We start from the raw sequence: 22875 nt of genomic DNA on the forward strand, positions 1-22875 counted from the left end.
TTCCTGATTGTTGTCAATATTATTTCACATTGACAAAGCACCTTTCATCACAGAAAATATCGATGCATGTTACAAACTAGTAACACATTTGGCAAAGATGAGTGTCTGCTCCGAATCAAGTGACTGAATTTTCGCTGGGGGCTGTTGGCGCTCAGCACTCCTGAAACCTGGGTCACGTCTCCAGGCATATAACGTGAGGCACTGACCCTTTTTTTTTTCTTTTTTTTTTTTTTGGACAATTTTGGCATGTATAAAAATAGGTGACTCCAGCAATCACCTTTAAACTTGGAACCAAGTTAGAACTTACAAGCAGCACATGACACACTAGGGAGAGGGGCTGATCCTATGGGGAAAATTAGCAGCATAAAGAAACCTTGTCACTCACAGGGCTCTGGTCACAATTAAATAACGAGTTTTATGTGGTTTTAAACTTTGAACAAATTCAGTTGACTGCCCTGTTCAACCATTGAGCCAAGGTGGAGAATAGTAAAAGGGTTCTGCTGAAAATCCATGGGTATAGTTTAGTTTTAGATACTAATTTACATTGCTCGGGTTCTTTCGTTGTCTGTTTGCTTTCTGTGAAATCCATTCTCAGTTAAAACTCAGGATAAAAAAGGGTTTAATGAGATCAGAGTTCTGGGTCTATTGTAAACTTCTCTGAGAGGGTAGCTGTTGTTTAAACTAAGGGATTCCTTTGATTTGATGTCATTTTCATCCGGTAGCCCTCACTTAGGCCCCAGTCCTGCAACAACTCTGTCCTGCCCCTGTGCAGAGTCACTGAAATCATCTGGGCTCTGTGCAGATGCAAGAGATTGCTCAAATGGAACTTATGGCAGGAGTCATTTATTACATGTCTCTCCTGACTCTGCTGATGCATTTTGTTTACTGCTGGCAAAGCACTGAGGCTGTAAAGTCCTCAGACAACAGATGAAAGCACAGCAGGCAAAAGTGTCCAAACTAAGGCACATTGGCTAAAAGAATGTTCCCATGTGGCAATGTGCATATGTGCTCTCCTCTCCGAATGACAGGAGAGGGGCCTTGCCGTGCTGTGGGGAAGGTCTTGTGATTTCATCTTGCTAAACTTTGTTGCAGGAGAAGCAGAAGTTGTTAGATGAGATAGAAGACCTCACTACTCAACTCAATGAGGAGCAGGAAAGCAAGAGGAAGATAGGAGACAAACTGACTCATGAGAGACACCAATTCCAGAAGGAGAAGGAGTCCACTCAGGAGGTGAGCAGAGTGAACAGCTGACACCATTCAGCCTGTCCACACACTTCTCCCTGAAGCCCTCAGCGGAAACTGCAGCTATTTACAAGCACTTTCGCCAGAGGTCAATATGCTGCGTCCTGTAAACAGGGCTCAGTGATAGTCTAGTTCCTCGATAACCCTAGATACAAATTGCACCATGAATTAACCTTGTTATCAGCGTAATGTGGCCTCTGCTGTTGCCAAACGGAAGAAACACAATGAACTGGAGAGAGAGAGAAATTAATTGATGCTTTCAGCTGCCCTTACCTGAAGGCTTTTTCGTTTCCACATGCTTGTGTGTCTAGTGTTCGCAGTTACAATGGACACAGCTGGGTGGAATAGCTCTTGCCTTTTTGCTCCAGCGACGGGGATTTAAATTGAGTAACAGGTGAAAGTGTATTTGATCATCTTGCTCTAGCTGTTTGCCACTCTTCAAACCACTGCTCTTTGGCAGTGCCTAGTTGCAAGATAGTCTGCAGGGGTGCATTGGCATAGTGTGTGGCATCAATTTGTACCTAGTCCCTTGCTTTCATGTACATTAAAATTCACTCCAGTGTGTCTCTGCATTCACATTCAAAGGCCTGCACAAGTCAGGATTCACCAGCCTGCTCAACATGGCATATTTCTGTCTGGATGTAAAGGTGTAATGGCAAAGGCCTGAGGTAGGAACTTGGGCCCAGCCAGTGTTAGCAGGGGGAGGACAGGAATATAACAACACTGAGAACATAACTGATTTCTGTACACTTCAGACCGACCATTCTCTCTCTCCTCCTGCTGTCTCACCTCACGCGCCTCTCTGGTGCAGCAGGGAGGCTCACTCCGCGCTTAGCGCTGTGGCACTTTATGGCCCTCTGGTGCGATCGCTCTCCTTCATTGCATTGCAGCTGATTGAGGACCTCCGAAAGCAGCTGGAGCACCTGCAGCTGTTTAAACTTGAAGCGGAGCAGCGAAGAGGCAGAAGCAGCAGCGTGGGTCTCCAAGAGTACAATAGCAGGACGCGGGAGACGGAGCTGGAGCAAGAGATTAGGCGGCTCAAGCAGGTACTGGGGTGGTGGGAGCGATGTATTGGTTCGGCTACTAGACGCCAATCAGTTCAACACCACAGCAGCAGCTTGGACTGTCATGTCCAGTCTCGCTACAAGGCGTAGACTCTGGGGACTGCACCAGCCTCTTCTTTAGCCACTGGAGGTATGATTAAGCATTGGCAAAGTACAGCTGGGACTGTGTATGGGAAACAGGAGAGGCACTGGGGAGAAATCTCAGCACTATACTCACAGCTACCATGTCTGTTTGGCCTAAAAGCCGCTTCTGGGAGAGAATCGCCATAGCCCGCCCAAGTAGCACGGACAACGTGAGCATGTTCACGGCGGGGGAATGCTTCGCCTTTCTCAGTTCAACAGAGGACTGCAAAACACGATCTCCCTGGCTGGCAAGGCACAGATTTCAGCCTCACTTCAGTATCTTGGACCAGGGGAGGCGTTCTGGAGATACCCCAGTGAAACGCTGATCCGTTGCAGATCAATCTGGTCAGAACAAAAGGGGGTTCAAATCTCCCCAGCATGTTGTATGTATTCACTCCTCTACTGAGTAAAGCTTCCCAGGGCTCTGCTAGCTCAGGGTAGTACAAGAGTCAGGAGAGCTGTATTCTGGTCTTGCTCTGCCATTTAGTCACCAGGGCACCTTGGCCATTTCACTTAACTTCACTGTGCCTCTAGTCCTACCAGCTATAAAATACAGAGCACCCCCTTTGTGAAGCTCCGACAGCACCTGCCGTCTGTGGGGCTCTAGAAATGTGAATTATGAATGTCCTGATTCTTCCTTTTTGTTGTGAGCAGGATAACCGCAATCTGAAAGAACAGAATGACGAGCTGAATGGACAGATTATAAACCTTAGCATTCAGGGAGCCAAGAACCTCTTCTCAGCTTCCTTCTCAGAGTCCCTGGCTGCAGAAATCAGCTCGGTCTCCAGAGACGAGGTACTGTGTGGTGTCTAGAGAAAGCGTATTCCTGTTTACCTCAAACCACTTCCTGTTTAGCATGAGTGATGTCTTTAATCCCCACTCTTGGCTCCTAAGCACCTGCATGTGCCCGGAAGGAGCTGAAAGGGCTCTCTCTGCAGTGGAGATCACTACTGATAATCCAGGGATCCCACTGAGAGCCATGGCGATTCTTTTCTGCAGCTCCACTGCAATTAGAAAGGGGCCCATCTTGCAGAGATGCTGACTCGCCATAGGTCATGGCTTCCCATAGAAACCAGACACTCCTTAAGATGGTGGTGCACACCGTGGCAAGGCTATAGCCAAGCGCTAGCTGGGCTGTTCATGAGGTAATGTCCCCCTTGCTAGGATAATGTAAAGAACATTACGTAAGTTGTCTGCTTAATACCTTAGAAATCTCAATCTAGCCTCTTACAATTGGTGGAGGACTGAGAACCTGGGTCTGTCATGGCTGTGCTCTTTATGCTTCTCCCCCTTCCCTGGTTGTTGTACCAAGTTCTCATGTAGCTGTACCTCAGACACTTGCACACGTGGACAGACGAGTTCACCAGCAGGAGCCAAGCGAGACAGTACATGTTGCTATTTGAGTGAGATACATGCAATGTTCCTTTCTCTTGGGACAAGTCACAGCCATTGTCTGGCAGCTAGAGGAAGAGCACTGGAGTAAACCTTGTCTGTCCATGGGGGCAGGTGTCTAAGGGTATAAGAACCCGCGTTCTCTCATGGGAAAGGTGAGAGTATAAGGGGTTGTGAGACTCATTCCATATACACAAAACCCTAGAGAAACTCAGTGACGAGCTCAATTTTCACACTGTAGTGCTGAAGTCCGCATCCTGTCATATGCCTAAAACAGGTGTTTGGTTGCCTGATATGTGCACCTGGAAGCATGATTTGGCCATCTGAGGTTCCAGGTTTGAAAACAGGACCCACAATATTAATATTCAGCATGAGCCTGTGGCTTAGCTTTGACTTTGGCAGACGAGCACCTTCCACTAACAGAACCGCTAGAGAGCGGAAGAGAACATGTAATGGCCTCCCCAGCCAACCAGCATTCCCCCACGAGAAACGAGGAGCTAGAACAATGGGGATTCGAGGGAGCTGAAGCCGGGTTTTGGGGAGGACGTAAGTGTCGTTGGAGTTCGTGCTGGACAGGAACGGGAACGAATATGTCACCAGTAGCTCTTTTAAGATAGATGCAGGTTTTCCTCTTAAGTCTAAAATTGGAGCGGGAACAAGACACAGCTTGGGCAGGATGCAGCTTGAGGGACAAAGGAACCCTTTGTAGCAGACTCTGGTATTTTTGTTGCTGAGCAAACGGTCCAAGGGTGAAAATTGCAAAGAAATCTGTGCTAGGTGGCCCTGACTTGTGATCTGTCAGTAACCAGCTTCCTCCTCTTCCTCCCCTATAGCTCATGGAGGCAATTCAAAAGCAGGAGGAGATCAACTTCCGCCTGCAAGACTACATTGACAGGATCATTGTGGCCATCATGGAAACCAACCCATCCATTCTGGAAGTCAAGTAAAGGAAGCAGAGAGCTGCAGACTGTGTGTTGCTGATCTGGGGTGGACTTGGTGCACTGAGAGGCAAAGGAGAGACTTAGGATGTCTTTGATCTCCATGAAGCCACATGAAGTGTCACTTCAGATCACTGGGTGAATTAATCCAGTGCCCAGGGGAAAAAGAAAACCAGCAACAAAGCCTTTTGTTGGACTCTCTTTCAAGACCCTTGCTGGCTTTGAGGGGTGAAAGGGAATCTGGAGAATAAATGGAGCAAAACGTGGAGCGGGAGTGGGGAAGGAAAGGAAAGGACCTGCTTCCCTGCTGATGGAACATTTCAAACAGTGGGGCTGACAAATGCTAACTGGAACTGTCGCAATATGTAACCCTGAAATCCCTACTGACGCAAAGGTGGGGAATAGGTCTAAGGGGTTAAGCAAAATACAGGGTCGTGCATAGATTCATCCTGCTGAAAATTTAATGAAAAGAGAATAATAGTGGGGTGGAGAAGTTAGTTGATTGAATTCTGAGATAATTTCCTGCACAGCCCAGAAATCTGCTTTGCCAAAGTGCCCAGGACACCCTTACTGAGGCAGATCTGTGAATGAGAAATGTTCGTTCCACACCTGTAGAATGTTTTTGAACTTAGTGCAAAGTTCCTCCCTCAGGCTGCACAGCTAGCATCATCTCGCGCCCCCCTTCATGGGGGTTGCATGCAGGAACCCTAGATGACTTCTCTCCATTTAGTAGGTGGAAGGAAGGGGGCAGGGGAATGGCCGTCTTTGATATGGGGCGTAACTGGAGTTTGATACATGCCTCGGCATTTGTATTTTTGTTCTCTGGCTTGGTAACATTTTACACGTACAGCATCTTCTTTAAATTCACTGTTCATCTGGCTCCATTCCTCTCACAATACAGAGGGGTGGCTATCTTCAGCACTCCTTATTCCTCTTCTGTGGCATGCTCCTTCAGCATCAGATGTTAGCATTTCTCTATCAAGCCTATGGGACCTGAGTTGGACAGGACTGCAGTAAGGTAGCAGTTAGTGGGAGTGGTGAAAGCCACATGGCTGTAGATGGAAGGACAAGGGCTCCCTATCATGCTGTTTCCTTGAGCAAGTGAAGGAAGCGCTGTGATTTCTTCATGGTTAATTAGCATGCGTTGGAGCCAGCCTGGTAGCTGTTATGCCCTCCTCACTTCTGCGGTATGGTCCCACAGTACTCATGTAGCCGTAGTAGTGCTCAGCCATAAGTGGGCACTCAGCTGTTTAGGCTGGTCCCCTAGTGGTGTAACAGAGTAAGTTTTAGCAGAGGGGACCAATGCGAACTGTTCACATGTTTGTTTCAAGAGCCAAGGACCTCCGCCATCGTCCTCTGTGTGCATGAATGCCAGTGTTACCATGAAGTGTATTGCAATGATCCATTCAGAGGTAAGGTCTGCTGATGATCCTGCAGCACTGGAGGTAGAGCCCTTTCCAGTGCCCGGGTTCTCCCCGTTCCTGTGCTGCGATGCACTTGGCTTGCTGTCGCGTTTATTGAGTAGCTTAGTGGCTCTAAACAAGGGACCAGCGGCTGCTGTTTTGACTTCTTAGACAACTGAGGCCGCCTGCAGTGTAGTGGTTGCAACCGAGTCTTAAACCCCAGTGAAGGTGGTGCTGGGAAGCTAAGGGGTACAATTGACTGGAGGCTGAAATTGAAGGCCTCTGAGACTCAAAAACCATATTAACCTCAGACCCATTCAGTGTGAAATGCCATTTTAAAAGCCTTGTACAATTCATCTGATTGAATGCATTTTAAACCCTATACAATGCATCATTCAATAAGTAAAAACAGGCATTGGTTAAAAGCACCTGTTCACTCCGGGCTAGCACACACCCAAATGATCCAGCTTCCTTGGCTTTGATTTTCCTTGGCCTGAAGAAATCTGGATTTTCCTGTTAAAACCTGTCATCAGACCCCGGCATGCTCTAGGAGCCAATATTCAATTATTCCCTGCCGCTGGCTGAAAATCCATTTAACCTGTAACCGAAAGGCATCCTGGTTCCAGGCACAGTCAGCATGTTGAATATACAGATTTCTATTTTAACCGGGGGTGATTTCATTTTTAAATCACCTGGTTAGCTTTTAGAAGGGCCCTGTTAGTTGGGCTGAATCCCAAATCTGTACAAAATGTGGAAAATCCTGGTGCATTGGTCTGCACTGGAACATCATAAATGTGCTCATAGGACTGGGACATCTGAGCTGCTAGTTCAGGGAACCTAGATCCAAATTCTCCCTCTGATGAGAGTTGGAGAGTGATAAACACCACAGCCCCTTCGCTCACCTAATATCCCTTTAGACCATCGCAACTACTGAGCAGGCAGCTCTCCTTTATTTTATTCCATGTCTGGAGAGTAAAAGCCCTTGGTCCCAGATGGCTTTCTTCAGGGCATAATTGCATAACTTGATTCATGCTGACCCAAGGGATGTCTCTAAGGTGGGTGAAGAGCATGCGTGAGTGAGGATAGCTGGGGGATCCCAAAAACACACAGTGGTGCTGACAGTCCTTGTCTTTCCCATGCTAATGGAGAGACGGTTTCATGGGATGCCTGTGAAAAATGTCCATCATCATCTGGGTTTGCCTTCTATTAAGTCTTTAACCCAGACTTACCCAGCTTTTCATTTGAAATCTAAAGTAAGAGAAAAAGCAGCTGCAGGGAGAGATGGCAGCAGGTCACTGTTTTCAACTCCATCTCTCGCATGCAGGGGCTGGAGCTCCAGTCTCATTGGGATGTTCGAGAAGTCCCCAGTCGCATTCTGTGAACAGACAATACCCTTGGGCTTGTCTTTTGTAATATCTGCTGACAGAGATGAGACAACCTGCCTTCCAGCGAAGGCTGCGTTCTCTCTTTCCTAGACACCTGAGCAATGAGCCGCTATCGTCTTCCTTCTCCCTCCCCACACCCTTGTGTAGCATCTCCCAGCCAGCCAAGAGCTCCTGCTCATTCATTCTCTAAGCTGCCCCCTTGTGAACCTTTTCCCTCCCTGAGCCCGCGGGAAGAAGCCACGTAATGTATATTTCCAGAGTAGCTTTGGGTGTAAATCAGTGTATACTTCAAGAGGGAAATTTTTCTATCTTGTAGAGTAGGTATTTTTTATAGAATGGAGGTTGATCAATTTTTTTAATACTTTAAAGAAGAGAGAAATGTATCTGTGTATACACATAAATATATATATATATATGTATAAATATATAAATATCAGAGATCTGCCTTTCTCAACTTGGGATCGTGTATCCCCAGTTTACATTTTTTTTCTGTTGATCACTAAGAGGTACTGTAATTGTAAATAAATCACCGGGAAAAGAGTTTTAAACAAAAAAGAAGCACTGACTTGCACACTGATCATGCTTTAAGCCCTGAGGGAAAACTGTACTCCCCGACAAAGTTCCCCTCTCCCTGCTGGTATGTGAAGGAAACTCCAAACAAGAAGCAAAACCAGTATTGTCTGAACTGATGTATTGATTCTTGTCAAATTAAAAGCTGTTACCATTACTCTTTTTGGGGGGCTTTTTTTCCTCCTGTTTCCCTAGGAAGGAAGGGATGGCAGAGGAGGGAAGGACTGGGAGATGCTGTTGTCATAACCCCGTAAATGCTGACACAGACTTTAAAAGCAGAAGTGGCTGAGCATTGAAAATCTGTATTAACCTAGGAAAGAGTGAGCTTCCATTGGGCCTGGCGCAGACTCGGCGAGGCGTTTCCTGCCCCTGTTAGCCAGGCCTGGTGTAAAAGCCCCGGGAGCGCACAGTGAGTACAGCCTTACTGCTCTCCTAGCAGCAGAAAGCGTCGCCACACCGAGACACAAATCCTGCTGTTACCATGGTGGAAATGGGAAGTAACACCATAGACTTCCACAAGATTACTGTGGATTTATGCAGGGTAACAGAGCAGAGTGTGCGTGAGTCTGCGCCGGGGGAGTTTTGCCTATTGATTCCAGCAGAAGCAGGACGGGGCCTTGGCCCTCTGATCTCAAGGCTGGCAGAGGCTAGGTTCATCATGCATGCTGCTTGCTCGATGCCCCGTTCGTTGTGTTGCCCCCTAACCACCTCATCTGTGGAAATCATGCAACGGTGTTGGGCTCTGGAGCCAGCATTATCCGGCCTTTCCCTCTGAGCACCCCTCATTGTGATGACATCCGGTGAGAAGGGGCTGCAAAGTAAAGACGGGAGAGGAACTGGAACCTTGTTGGGTTTGGAGGGGGGTCCCCTTTTATCCTGGGAGGTGCAGTCACCACCATGAGCCATGCCAAACGCGTCCCTGAAACCCATCAGTGGGAAGGTTGGACATTCCATCCTGTGGTGCTTAGCTGCACACCAGTAGTTGCATATCACTGAATGGCGAAGAGCAACGCCAAAGGCAATCCCAGGGCAGCCTGTGCAGCCAGAGTCCGTGTGAGTACAATTGCAGGCTAGGAGCTCCGGTGCCTAGAGGATGGGCATTGTATAAGTAACCTGGGGAGATGAATGAGTATCATTTATACAGTGCTACAGTTGTGCAAGGGGAACAGAGTCCCTTCCACTCTGCTGCGGCCACCATCCCTCCGTGTGAAATGGGAGTCGTCTTTTTTTTCTTTTTTTAAATTCAACAAATACATTTAATGGTTACAAAATTCTGAAGTTTTACAAACTCTTACACTGAATGTTCTCTCAGGTAGATATTCCCCGGCCTTCTCTTGCATTGAAGGGCAGTGACGTGCAGAAGGTGCCATGAGCGCAACGTAAAGGGATCTGCTGGAGCAGCCCACTTACTCGCCCGAGGATCCTGTTGACTTCAGCGGTCTGACATGTGCGCCCAAGGGCTGCTCGGGAGAGTACAGAACTGGGCTCTGAGTTTCCACACTTGAAACCATGAAGCATCAGGAAATGCAGAAGTTGTGGTTCCAGCACCAGCAGTAGGTTGAGCATGCTGTGCACCCTGGATTTCTTCTGGCCCGTGTCTTACAGGAACAGGGAGTGCTCTGTGGCCCTTTGAAAAGGACACGGCTGACTCAGTCACGCTTCCTTCTAAAAATGCATTCACCCAGGCGCACGGGAAGGAATGCCTGAGATGACTGTAACTGGAAGAGATTAAGGGAATGTTGACAGCTGGTTCACTTGATGCCTTGGACAGCACTTGGGGCTGATTTTTAGAGGTGCTGAGTACCCACTATTCTGTTTTAAGTCTATGTTAGCTGAAACTGCTCAGCATCTCTGAGCACTTTTTGTGCACAGTCAATTGTCTCCCTCTTCTCGGTTTCTGCTTTGTGCCTGGGACTTTCCTGCAGCCATAGGGGAGAGAGAAAAGGGATTTACAATAGGAAAATGGGTTTGGAAAACAACAAAAATTGGAAGGGGGTTGGGGCACCATAATAGGGTCTGAAATGAATGACTAGATTACCAGTGTCTCGTTATTACTGCCGAGACCTTGACCTTTGCATTTTTGACTTCTGATCTTTAATTGTGAACTGCTGATGTGAACTGTTTTAAACTTCCTCTGCTTTTAAAGAAAGTATATGCTGGTGGTTAATGTCAATGTTTAATGGCCAGAAGCAAGTACTTTAAATTAAAGATCACCTTGGCAGAGATGGAGATGTCTGGCCGAAGAAGGAATGTGCTGGGAAGCTGCAAGTGTGTGGAGACGGGGGGTTGTAATAGAAGCAGACGGGCAATCTTAACAGCAAGTGCTACTGGCAACCACAATAAAACTCTTCAGGTTTTGGACCTCCTGCGTTGCAATGGCTTTCTGCTTCACAGGCTGCAGTGCATTTCAAGCACACTTGTAGAATCTGGTGTGAACGGTAGGCTGTAAATTGCAATAGGCTTTAGGGCTAGATATAAACTCTGCAAACCAGTTGTACATTTGGCGTAGGGCACAAGTTCTCATGAGCGTATTCCTATGAGAAGGTGTGATAAAATTTATACACCTGCTGTGGGCCAAATGAGCTGTACTCCACTCTACTGCTCCATTCCACATCCCATATGGAGGGCTCTCCATGGGACGCAATCCGTGCCAGGCTCCCATCACAGCCTACCAGGCCAAATCAGTGGACAGGGGACAGTGGAGAGGGGAGAAATTGGAATTGCGAATGGTAGGATAGGATGAATTCCCACCCTCCGCCTTTCTACTAGCAATTGCAAAGCAACGTAGAATATGTAAGCATATTCTGAGCATGTGGCCTACAAAACTTCATTGTCAAGTGAGAGAGGTTTGTAAGTACCCATTCATGCCTTTCTGCCTTTGTAAAAGGGCTGATTGATAATGCCATTGACTTCGCTTCATCCTCAGCACAGAAGGCCTGGGCCTGCCAGTGCCAATGTGCCTTCACCTGTGTGAGGGAGAAGGGAATACACCGGCTGTGGCCCATTCAGTCATTTGCCTTTCTGCTGAGACTGCACCAAGCAGGCCCATTAGCCCCAGTTGTGGTGGTGGTGGTGGCTTTTTTGCACTGTGAAGTCAAAAGCTGGCTTCATGCAACCAGCTGACCAGCTGTCAGATGGTAGTGATTTTTAGTTCCCCACAGACCTGGACTGAGACCCATTAAACTATGGTGTGTTTTGAGTTCTTGCATCACAGAAACAATCTATAATTTGCTCCTGGCCTCAGTCCTTGTGTCTACCTTGAGCTTCTACCAGGAGTATGGGCTTGGGATTGTTTTCAATAGCCACTATGAAGGAAAAGGCTGAACTCCAAAGCAGCAGCTGGATGGACAAGAGGAAAACCACCATTGAAGCTGTAAGTGATTCTTCCCTTTCCTCGGTTCTCCTTTCTCTCTCTCACACGCACCTGTTTTATTGTGGGACGAAAGGTCATGTGTCCTCTCGAGAGCTCTCAGCCATGATGGGGTGTCTTGAGCAGCCTTCAAAGCACTCTGGTGCAAACCTCTACCGGTCATATTTTGCAAGGTTTCTTTGCTAGCGAGAAGTGAATGGAGCACTGCCCCTTGTTGGAACGGATCCTCTGCGAGCTGCAGAGGCTGTGCACATTCACACGCATCTTTGCCCAACATCTGAGCTGCATACGCCCCTACCAGTGTGTGATAGGGGAATGCCAGGGTAAATTAGGCTGCTATTGAAATGGGTGATGTAAATATAACCCCTATTACCCCACCTTCTGCACTGTCCCCCGCTAGTGACTGGGTCACATATTGCAGGTTTGCTATAGCTGCCAGCAGGAGCCTGAGGGCCAGATTTTATTTAGAGTCATGGCGTTTAAGGTCAAAAGAGAGTAAGGGACCACCAGATCCTCCCATCTGGCCTCCTGTCTAGCACAGGAACTTTTGAAAACCCCACTAGTGGTTTCCATCTTCCCTGCTTCTTTAGGCATTTAAGTACTTTTTAAACCCTAGACTTCAGTGCTTCAGAGACGCACACTTCTCTCATCAGAGCTCAGCCCTGAGGGGCAGACACCACAGAACAGTGACCTGTGAGGTGGGGGCAATGTAGTGGGAACCCTCATTATCCTGCTTGGTATGAAGGCTGAAAGGGCTTTTAAAAACACAGGTGGAAAAGGAAAGAGGACATACTTGATTTTTATCTTAGAAATGCTGGCGGTCCTTCTGCCCCCAGTTCTGCTGGAAGAGTCTCTGGAAGACTGGAGAACTAGTAGGTTCATATCACAGCTATCCTGCAAAAGAAACCTGAAGAGAAGGAGAAGGGACGGCTTAATCAAGCTGATAAAATTTGGCCTTTCAATTAGGGCCAGAAAAGAGCTTCTAGTCCACAACTACGACCTCCAACAAAACAGGCCAAGTCTTTTCTTGCCTTTCTGGTACTTCTAAAGAGTAAATAGCGGGGGAGGCTGGGAGGGAGATGAGGGTTTAATATCAGGGAGGGGAACTTTAAACTTTTAAAATCCCTCAATCAGCAAACACGCATGAAAGTAATAAGCCCTGTGCCTCTCCTTGTCTGTAGTAGCTCTGCATGTGATACCCCTTTCCACCTCTTTGTCTTTGGGTATTTAGACTGCAAGCTCCCCTAAGTAGTATTCCAAACCCAGGCGCAGGACTGCTCTGGATTTATTCAGTCTGTTCTGCATGGGCCGGGCATGTTTGGCCAAGCCAAAGTTGATGGGAATCCTAAGGATTGTTCAAGGGTTCCACTAAAAAAGCCTCACAGAGCTGATTGGCACCTGCTCTGAGCGGTTTAGTGCCATCACTAGACAAGAGACAATGGCTTATAAAATGCTTTTCTAATCGGCCCCTGAAGCATGGCTTGTTCTGAGTGCAGCTTTCTTGGAGCAGGCTTTAGAGTTGCAGGGCCCGAACGGTGCACCCTTTGGGATTTAGCCTACTGCCATGGGCTGGATTTGCTGACACCCCAAGAGGGCGCTGTCCCGAGGAGCAAGATCAGAAAGATCACATCCCCGAGAACAAAATGAAATCTCCCCCCCCCCCCCCCAGCTCCAACCAGACCAGCTGGAGAGTGTGATTGTCAGGACGAGCAGGACTGGTGTGCTCTGGTAGGCGCATCTCTCTGGAGCATGCGGAGTGCTCTGACTTGCTCAGGGATGGCAAGGTGGTTTTGCTTTTCTGCCCAGGGGTCTGACTTCTTGGTGAAGTCCTCAAGGTGTTGTACCCCTTGAGCCTCCCTGGGCTTCCTGCTCCTCAGGTGTGAAGCCGTGTCTCTGGGTCCCTATTGCAGCACTGGGTGTGCACAGGGAATTCATCTCCCACCCAGTTCAGCTGCTCTCGAGGCAGCTTTTAATGTGTGAAGAGTCACAATTCCCCTTAAACACGAGCACAGTACCTGGCCAGCAGCTGGCATTGATTGGGGCTTTGCTGTGGGCTAGCCCAGCTCTGCCCCCTCCCCCGTTGGTGCTGGGAGACTAGCCCAGGAGAGGACTGGATTCCTGCTCACTGAAGCCGCTGGAGTTTGCAGCCTGGCTTGGAAGGAGGAGGAGCATTTTTCTCATCCCAACGCCTGGTGGCGTCCAAAGGCTGTAAGTCTGGCAGCTGCAGAGCTGTCTATTTCTGACCATCTCCCTCCAGTGTTCCTTCCAGAGCCAGCCATGGCTGCTGACAGGCTGCTCCCTGCCCTGTGCACAACTGCTCTAGGATGGAGCTGCTGCTGCAGGGGCCGGGGGGCACAATGAGCTAAGCAGCAGCCACAAAACACCTCCACCCTGGAAGCACAGGTTCGAAACCCAGCAGGCTCAGCTCAGCCCTTCCTCCTCGCACGACAGGTCACCTGCGTGCCAGGCACTCTCCCTGGTTGTGGAGTATTCAGCGCAAACAGCTGTTCCACGTGGACTTTAAAGTTCCCCAGAGCCCTTAGTCGATGTCTCGATTGCCCCATGGAGATGCCGTGCAGCCACCTCTCGGCGGAGGGTGGCAGCCCATGCACGTGGTTTGGGATCCTTCCAGATGAAAGCTGTAATAGAAATACGCGAGGCTTATAAAAGGTCTTGTACGTCCTGCCATGTAACCCCTTCCCTTTAGCCACTCACCATCTGAAAGGGCCAATAGGAGGGCCCGCTCCCCTACTTCATCCAGCCTGGTATTTGGACCCAGAGTTCTTGCTCAGCGGGTGTGCCCTGAGCTGATCAGTGCAGTTAGGGCATAGGAATACGACCCGGAGGACGCAGCAGGTACTGATGGGGAGGAGAGTCAACGTGTAAGATGGGCTGCGTGCAGGGGCGTGGTGAGTTGAGGGGCAGGAAATGCTCAGCAAGGAGAAGCACTAGCCTCCCCTCAAGCCCCCAGCACGTGGGGCATGCGGAAGGAGCTGGGTAGGTTGTGATTCCGAAGTGAGTGAACTGTAGCTACATGGCACCTCTCTGAATTCACCACGGCCACTGGGTGGGTACTGGAGCCAAGGCCACGCTGTACGTTACTCCCTGACCACTCTGGATTGCTGTAACCACTCCAGTGTTCCTCCCTCCCCGTGTTTCCATCTTACCTCCAGGGCTGGGGGTTTGTGGTCAATGGCTGGAGGGACAGACACTGCCAGTATCCGGCATAGCAACACCCCCTCCCCCGGCCACACCCTAACCCGCAGCACATTAGAAAAGCATCAACTCATTTCAAAGTGGGCCCATTATCATAGCCGACACCTGCCACTCTGGGACACTTGAAGGCCCTTGATCCTGTAATGCCACTCCCAAGGCATCTGGGTACTGGGCTAGCTGCACCACACGTGTCCTTCCTGCTGTGCGTTTCCTATGGCTGTATTGCTTGCTCTGAGCTTGTTCCCGAAGCCACCTTCCTTACTCAGTGCTGTGTGTAATGTACCCGAAGCTGCTGGCCTGAGCTGTACCCGAGAACAGCAAGAAATAGCTTCTCTGGAAGGTGTTCTGTGGTCTGGCAGCTGGTCCAGGCTGAGGGACAACAGGGTTACTGCCTTGAAGGCTTCTGCCAAGCTGTGATTGCAGCAGGCCTGGGCGAGCAGGTGGCCAGTGCTGGGGCAGGGAGTCCCTTAATGCACGTTGTCCCTGGCCTTACTGCGGGTACAGTTACTGATGTGATGTGCAGGGAGCTCCGTGTAGTCCCTGGCTGGGGCACTTGGAGAGGGGGCTGGGAGGAAGAGCAGATGATGATGATGAAGTCCTATCTTAGGCCAGCTCCTATTGGCTATTTATACTTAGGCTTGGCCAATTTTGGTTTTATTTTGTTATGATTGTGGCCAATAATATCAACATTTATTTTTAAGCATTTTTTTTTTTTTTAGTTTTTATAGATGTAGATGTTCACAGTTTGGGGGCAGACATCAGCTATTTAATGACTGTACCCGTTGAGATTCCAAAACAAAAGCTTTCTAAACATTAACCCACAGATTGTCAACGTCACCTGTCAAAGTACACAAAGGAAACTGCTTTCAGTCAAGCCCTCATAAGTTCTCAAGCAGCATTTTCCGACTCTGCTGTCAGTGGTGGTGATTCTCTATGGAAATATTTTTGTCAGTTTGCATGTGTACAGTGAGATCCATATTTACTGACATTTACCAATAAAAAGCCAATCATCCAAGCCTATATATAATCTGCAGTTAAGACAGTGATACTCATACCGAGGCTCGGGAGCCGCAAGCGGCTCTTTAACATGTCTCCTGCAGCTCTTTGCAGCACATATTAAAACACTGTGTGATTTCATTATTAACCAGTCTGAGTTCTTAACCAATCAGAATGTTTTTACTATGTCATTGACCAATTGTAGTTGATAAAATAATAATACTTAGTCAGTTATTTTGCTGTGAGAATAATATAGATATAAACTAAATATTTCCCTGTCATGCTGTTTAAATATGACTCAATAGCACTATATAAATGAACCAATGAAGTCACAGGACTGTGGCTCTTTGGGGGTAATGTTGATTGCTAATTTGGCTCCTGAACCACTGAGATCTGGGTGTCACTGCTCTAAGCAGAAACTCCTGTTTAACAACTGGGTGGATTTAGCCGGCAGTGGTTATGAGAGGCAGTGGCTTGAGAGCTCTGTGGAATGAAGCTTTTCTATCTGCCTGGCAGGTTTCCCCCACACAGAGTACCCAGTTGCTATGTCTTGCCCTGACTGGCGTAGGTGAAGGGGTTTCCTCTCTCCAGTCTCGGTGGCTGGTGCATTTTTGGCTTCTCTACTGAGCCTGCTAATTAACATAAAGGGTGGTGCTGAGTTTGTGATGTGGGAGCTGGAGCTGAGATCCCCCCCCCCCCCCCGCAAAAAAACAACAACAAAAAAACACAAAACTAGAGGTCACCAGCCATCCCTGGGATGGGAAAAGTTCTTAATCCTGATGGAGCCGGGCTGGATTCAGACTGGGACCGAATCACTGATCCCTACCGACGTCCTGAGCCACCCAGTCCCCCTGAAGGGCCTTCAGCAAGGAGACTTGGCCTCTGGAAAGATAAATAGATGTAATAAAGTTCTGACTGTTTGGTGCTTGCACAGGCAGGGTCTTCTGCTCTCTAGGCACTTGGGGAAATATCTCCCCAGTCCTTGGCAAACAGCCTTTTCTCAGAGACAGCTGCCATTAACCAAACTAAAAACACAATACCACAACCACTATTAACAGCCAGCTTCACATCTCTAGACAAGTGTTTTGCAATAATAAATAATTCCAGCAGTTACGATTGTTCCAGAGCTCTCGCATTCACTTGCGTGGGCCGTAAACCTATTTGTATAACGAAGTGCTCAGGTTGCAATGCCAAGCACTTTAAAGTCAGGAGCTGCCAGACCTGATTACCTGGGCGACCCTCTGTTCACTTGGGTACATGCAGTATGATACCGCCTTTCATTTCAGCTCTTTCCCACCTGGGTCAGCAGCAGGGCTTGCATACAGGCCTTCAGAGCTATAGCATGCTGCCAGTTGCACCTTTAGCTCAAGAGCAGGAGATGCAAGAGCAGGTTGTTGTCCTGTATGTGGACCAGGCCTTGGCTTAGAGGGGGGACGTGCACTTGGGATGCACAATGATTTGTGAGGCCATCAACAGACTGTTCATTCAGGATTCCTGGCTTTCATTCGTGCTTCTGGGAGCAGAGTGGGTGCTAGTGATTCGAGCAGGTCCTGCAGATGGGAGACCCAAGCACACAGCTTTGGCACATTCAGTCTGACAGAGGGCAGGCCTGAGCATATGAGGGGAGAGTCTGTCGTTTTAAGGATTTAGGCCTAGGTACTGAAAGGCATGTAGGCTTGGCATTGCACTGCTACTCCCTACACAGCCTGCCACCCAGTGGAAGCCTTGGCCCTAAGCCAGGTGCCCACGCTCCCCGGATAAGGCCTCAGGACAGCTAGGTACCTAAGGAAAGGGCTTCGGTGCCTACGTGGTTGAAGGGCCAGAGATTGTCACCTGCCTCCACTTGGGGTCCTCTGCATTGAACCTGCTCCTGGAGTCAGGTGCTTGAGCCAGGTCAGCTCATGAGGTGGCCCATGGGCTAGCAGCTGAAACAGTCAGGCTACGTCTACACTGCGCGACTCAGCGCCTGGGTCAGCTGACTCAGGCTGCGGAGCTAAAAATAGCGAGAGAGACCTTTGGGTTCAGGCTGGAGCCCAGGCGACTCTCCCCCTCACAGGGTCTCAGCACCTTATAACTAACAAGGCTGGGCCAATTCTTCAGCATCCTCTATTACTATTGATTAGGGCTGTCATTAATCGCAGTTAACTCATGCAATTTAATCCAAAAAATTAATCACGATTAAAAAGATTATAACAATAGAATACTAATTGACATTTATTAAATATTTTTGGATGTTTTTCTGCATTTTCAATATTCATTTCAATTACAACACACAACACAGAGTGCACAGTGCTCACTTTATATTATTATTTTTCATTACAAATATATGCACTGTAAAATGATAAAAGAAACCGTATTTTTCAGTTCACCTCATACAAATGCTGGAGTGCCATCTCTTCATCGTGAAACTGTAACTTACAAATGCAGATTTTTTTCTGGTTACATAACTGCACTCAAAAACAAAACAGTGTAAAACTTTAGAGCCTACAAGTCCACCCAGTCCTACTTCTTCTTCTGCCAATCACTAAGAACAGGTTTGTTTACATTGATGGGGGATACTGCTGCCTGCTTCTTGTTTACAATGTCACCTGAAAGTGAGAACAGGCATTCACATGGCACTTTTGTAGCCGGCGTTGCAAAGTATCTATGTGCCAGATATGCTAAACATTCGTATGCCCCTTCATGCTTCGGCCACCACTTCAGAGTATGTTTTAACCTGCATATATTTCATGTTATAGCAGTCTCGAATGATGACCCAGCACGTGTTCATTTTAAGAACAGTTTCACAGCAGATTTGACAAAATGCAAAGAAGGTGATTTGTGAGATGTGAGATTTCTAAAAATTGCTACAGCACTCGACCCAAAGTTTAAGAATCTGAAGTGCCTTCCAAAATCTGAGAGAAATGAGGTGTGGAGCATGCTTTTAGAAGTCTTAAAAGAGCAGCACTCCGATGCGAAAACCCTTTCTTAATGATTCCTAACATCATAGAATCATAGAATATCAGGGTTGGAAGGGACCTCAGGAGGTCAATTAGTCCAACCCCCTGCTCAAAGCAGGACCAATCCCCAACTAAATCATCCTAGCCAGGGCTTTGTCAAGCCTGACCTTAAAAACCTATAAGGATGGAGATTCCACCACCTCCCTAGGTAATCCATTCCAGTGCTTCACCACCCTCCTAGTGAAATAGTGTTTCCTAATATTCAACCTAGACCTCCCCCACTGCAACTTGAGACCATTGCTCCTTGTTCTGTCATCTGCCATCACTGAGAACAGCCTAGCTCCATCCTCCTTGCAACCCCCCTTCAGGAAATTGAAGGCTGCTATCAAATACCCCCCCCACACACACACTCTTCTCTTCTGCAGACTAAATAACCCCAGTTCCCTCAGCCTCTCCTCATAAGTCATGTGTTCCAGTCCCCTGATCATTTTCATTGTCCTCTGCTGGACTCTCTCCAATTTGTCCACATCCCTTCTGTAGGGGGGGGACCAAAACTGGACGCAATACTGCAGGTGTGGCCTCACCAATGTCGAATAGAGGGGAATAATCACTTCCCTCGATCTGGCAATGCTCCTACTAATGCAGCCCAATATGCCATTGGCCTTATTGGCAACAAGGGCACACTGTTGACTCATATCCAGCTTCTCATCCACTGTAATTCCCAGGTTGTTTTCTGCAGAACTGCTGCTTAGCCAGTCGGTCCCCAGCCTGTAGCGGTGCATGGGATTCTTCCGTCCTAAGTGCAGGACCCTGCACTTGTCCTTGTTGAACCTCATCAGATTTCTTTTGGCCCAATCCTCCAATTTGTCTAGGTCATTCTGAACCCTATCCCTACCCTCCAGCGTATCTACCTCTCCTCCCAGTTTAGGTCATCTGTGAACTTGCTGAGGGTGCAATTAATCCCATCATCCAGATCATTAATAAAGATGTTGAACAAAACCGGCCCGAGGACCAACCCCTGGGCATGCCACTTGATATCGGCTGCCAACTAGACATCGAGCTGTTGATCACTACCTGTTGAGACCGACAATCTAACAGCTTTCTATCCACCTTATAGTCCATTCATCCAATCCATACTTTATGAACTTGCTGGCAAGAATACTGTGGGAGACTGTACCAAAGTCTTTGCCAAAGTCAAGATATAGCATGGATTGGTCAGGCTGGCAGCCTAGCCGCCCTGGAGTGTCTGCAGTATTTTCCCTTGCACACTGGCTGGGCTGGGGTGTAGTGCAGGAGCCTGGTCAGCCCACAGCTCGGCTGCCTCTGAACCCTGTGAGAATTGAATTCAGAATCCCTGAATATGGTGGAAGTTACAGCCTAGAACTGCCAGAGGCTGCAAGAACTGATCTCTGCCCCAAGAGGGGTGGGGGTGGGGGGTTCTCTCTTTTGCAGCTGACAGACTAGACAACTAACAGCTGTGACTTTGCACCTGCCGTGCGTATGTCAGGAGATGCCAAGCACAGCAGCCTTGGCTTGGGGTCTCCAGCTGCCATGTGTGCCTACGGGCTGCTCAGTCCCTGGGCAACACTGCACCCATTTGGAAACGTTTCTGGTTACCTCGAGTTTAACTTCAGGCCGTGTGCTCAGAGACAGTCGCTTGTGAGGATGGAAATGAATACTGTCGCCAGAGCCTCTGAGGGCTGGCGCATTTGCAGGCTGCTGTAGTGTTCACCCGCCCTCCTGCAAGGTTAGGGCAGCTGGGATTTTTATTGCAGAATGCTGTGGCACTGAGGCTGGAGACTCGAGTGCAGCCTGCTGAGGTGTTGGGGCAGTTCTGTCGGCTCGTGGGTGCAGATCGGTGCAGTGTTATGGCTGCAGGCTGCAATATCGTTAGTGCAGAATAGTGGTGGCGTGCAGCCGCAGTACTTTAGGAGGTGCACGACAGCCCAGGCCCAGAAACCCTCACATTCACAGACGAGCCCGCTGCTCAGCCGCTCTGCCTCCCAGCAACAGCCGTGGATGCTGTTGCCTATATCAAGTCCTTGCCTGCTGCCCCAGACCTAGTGGACCAGAGGCAGGTGCCAGGCGTGCTCTTTCCTCACCGCTAGGGGGAGACACGTCAAGGCCAGGGGCCCTGTGTGGGGTGGCAGGCAGGGAAGCAGGTGCGGCCAAGAGCTGCTCTGCACAGTCACCGCCCACCTTGGATGGCAAAAAGGCACAGTGAAGAATTAAAATCAGCTGAAATTGACACTCCTGATCCCGAACTAGCCCCCTGGGTAGCAGAGCATCAAACCAGCCACAGCCTGGGTGCTTTGGGGGGTTATAAACACACACAAACACTGTTTAGCTTGTATCGGTCCCTCCCTGCCTGAGCCAGGAGCTCATTATGCGATAGCGCTCATTCCCGCTGCCCCAGCGGAAGGGGGGGGCAGGGATGGGGGGTGCAAGCACTTGACCCATCTCCCCACAGTTAGGGCAACCCCCGTGAGAAAGGAACCAGAGGGAGAATTCTGACACCTCCTCAGAGGCTGGGAAATGAGCCCGGCTCTGCTGCTTTACAGCTACAGCCTGCGACAGGCTTCCAAGCTCACTGACTGCAAGGACGGAGACACCCCAGCACTGTTCCCTCTAAGCTGTGCACATGTGCACACACCCACAGATCCTCAACTGCGCGCACAACAATTTGCACAGAAGAAATTTTTTGCACACACGGCCTGTCGAAAATTAGAGGGAACACTGCACCCCCGGGGTTCCCACGGGGGCAGGGCAGCTGCCCGGCCAGCCCCAAGGAAAAGACTTTCAGATTACGCCATAGGAGTCCAGGTTCTATCTGTTCTGAGCAGGTTCCAGTGATGACACCACCCTTTATACTGGGGGGAGGGGGGTAGTGAAATTTATTCTGCTGACGGCCAAAATTTCCCATCCCCTACCACAGCTACTTTGCTCCCACTTCCTGGTTCACATTCCCGGGCTCCTTCCTCTTCTCCAGACTCCTAACACAACCACTTATCTCTACAGACACAATAACAATAACTATCCTGCAATCAGGCACTGTGCCCAGCCCCCGGAGGGATTGTCCCGCCCTGGATTTTTGCACCGGCCAGCTGCACCTCAGCACAGCTCCTGGTTGATTTCACAGCAGGGCTGGTGCCCGGGATGAAGGAGAGGCAGCACCGTGGCTCAGGGGTGGTGGAAAATAATCCCTGTCTACTTTGGAGAGCTATCCGGTGTGTAATTGAGATGTTCACTCTGGCTCGGGTGTAGGTGGCATGTTACCGAGCGCCTACCCTATTGCTCCTATTTCAGGTGCATTTAGCCCAGTGGGATGGTGAAGCGGGGGTGGGGGCACTGCCCCCCTGGAACGGACCCACTTCCCAAGGCAAAGGAGCAAGCAGTGCACTGTGGGGCAGCGATGGGAGGGCAGCCCACACCATATGAGCTACTCCCCGGTGTTTCAGCTACAGCAGCGTCAGAGTGTCACAAGCTGGCCTGGGCGTGGAACACGTTAGACTTGCTCCCCACTGGGCTAATATGTCCCCTGAGTAAAGTCCTGGCCCCATTGGAAATGATGGCAAAACTCCCCTTGTCTTCAGTGGGGACGACATTTCACGCCATGTCCTTTAGAGCCATTCAGTGAACCTAAAGCTCAACATGCTGAGGGCAAAGCTAGCTGCAGCACCAGTGTGGATGAAGCCAGGGTGGGGGGCAAAGCAAGGGTGGTTTGGGGTTTGTGAATCTGGGTGGTTGGGATTTTTCTTTTGCAAAGCCAGGCCTTGTTCAGATCTGGGCCCAGCTTTATCTGGACAGAGTTTGGGGTCAGGTAAGTGTTTCCTGAGTAAGTTAGAATCCTAGAACCATAGGATGAGAAGGGATCGCAGGTGTCAGCTAGTCTAACCCCCTGCCAAGATGCAGGATTTGTTGTGTCTAACCCATCCCAGACAGGTGGCTATCCAGCCTCCTTTGGAAAACCTCCAGTGAAGGAGTTTCCACAGCATCCCTAGGCAGGTCTGTTCCATTGCACGACTGTTCAGACAGCTAGGAAGCTTTTCCTGAGATTGTTCCTGATGAGCATTCACTGCTCTCCGCTAGATTCCCATCCTCTGGAACTCCGGGGACCTTACCTGCTTGGCTTGCACTGAATGAATCCGAAGTAGAGATGGGCCATCTGTGATCAAGCTTCATGCAAGACCTGTGCTGATTGGACCAGACAGCTGACTCTGCTGAAATTGCCAAGTTA

The 22875-nt window shown here is 49.1% G+C and overlaps 1 protein-coding gene across 7 annotated transcripts in view; it reads left to right on the plus strand.

Annotated features, from left to right (window-relative positions):
* Positions 1-8274, plus strand: part of RAB11FIP3 (RAB11 family interacting protein 3) — a 170571-nt gene extending 162297 nt beyond the window's left edge. For 6 of the 7 annotated variants that reach the window (XM_073362848.1, XM_073362851.1, XM_073362850.1 and 3 more), the window contains 4 exons: positions 1093-1230; positions 2133-2288; positions 3084-3224; positions 4655-8274. In XM_073362848.1, the coding sequence (XP_073218949.1) occupies positions 1093-1230; positions 2133-2288; positions 3084-3224; positions 4655-4768 (549 nt within the window). In that variant the 3' untranslated portion in view covers positions 4769-8274. Of the gene's footprint in view, positions 1-1092; positions 1231-2132; positions 2289-3083; positions 3225-4654 lie in introns of those variants that run through there. The other variant, XM_073362853.1, reaches the window with a different exon arrangement.
* Positions 8275-22875: the final 14601 nt, after the last annotated feature.

The sequence above is a fragment of the Lepidochelys kempii genome, chromosome 10 (genome assembly GCF_965140265.1).
Source record: "Lepidochelys kempii isolate rLepKem1 chromosome 10, rLepKem1.hap2, whole genome shotgun sequence".
Classification (NCBI taxonomy): Eukaryota; Metazoa; Chordata; order Testudines; family Cheloniidae; genus Lepidochelys; species Lepidochelys kempii.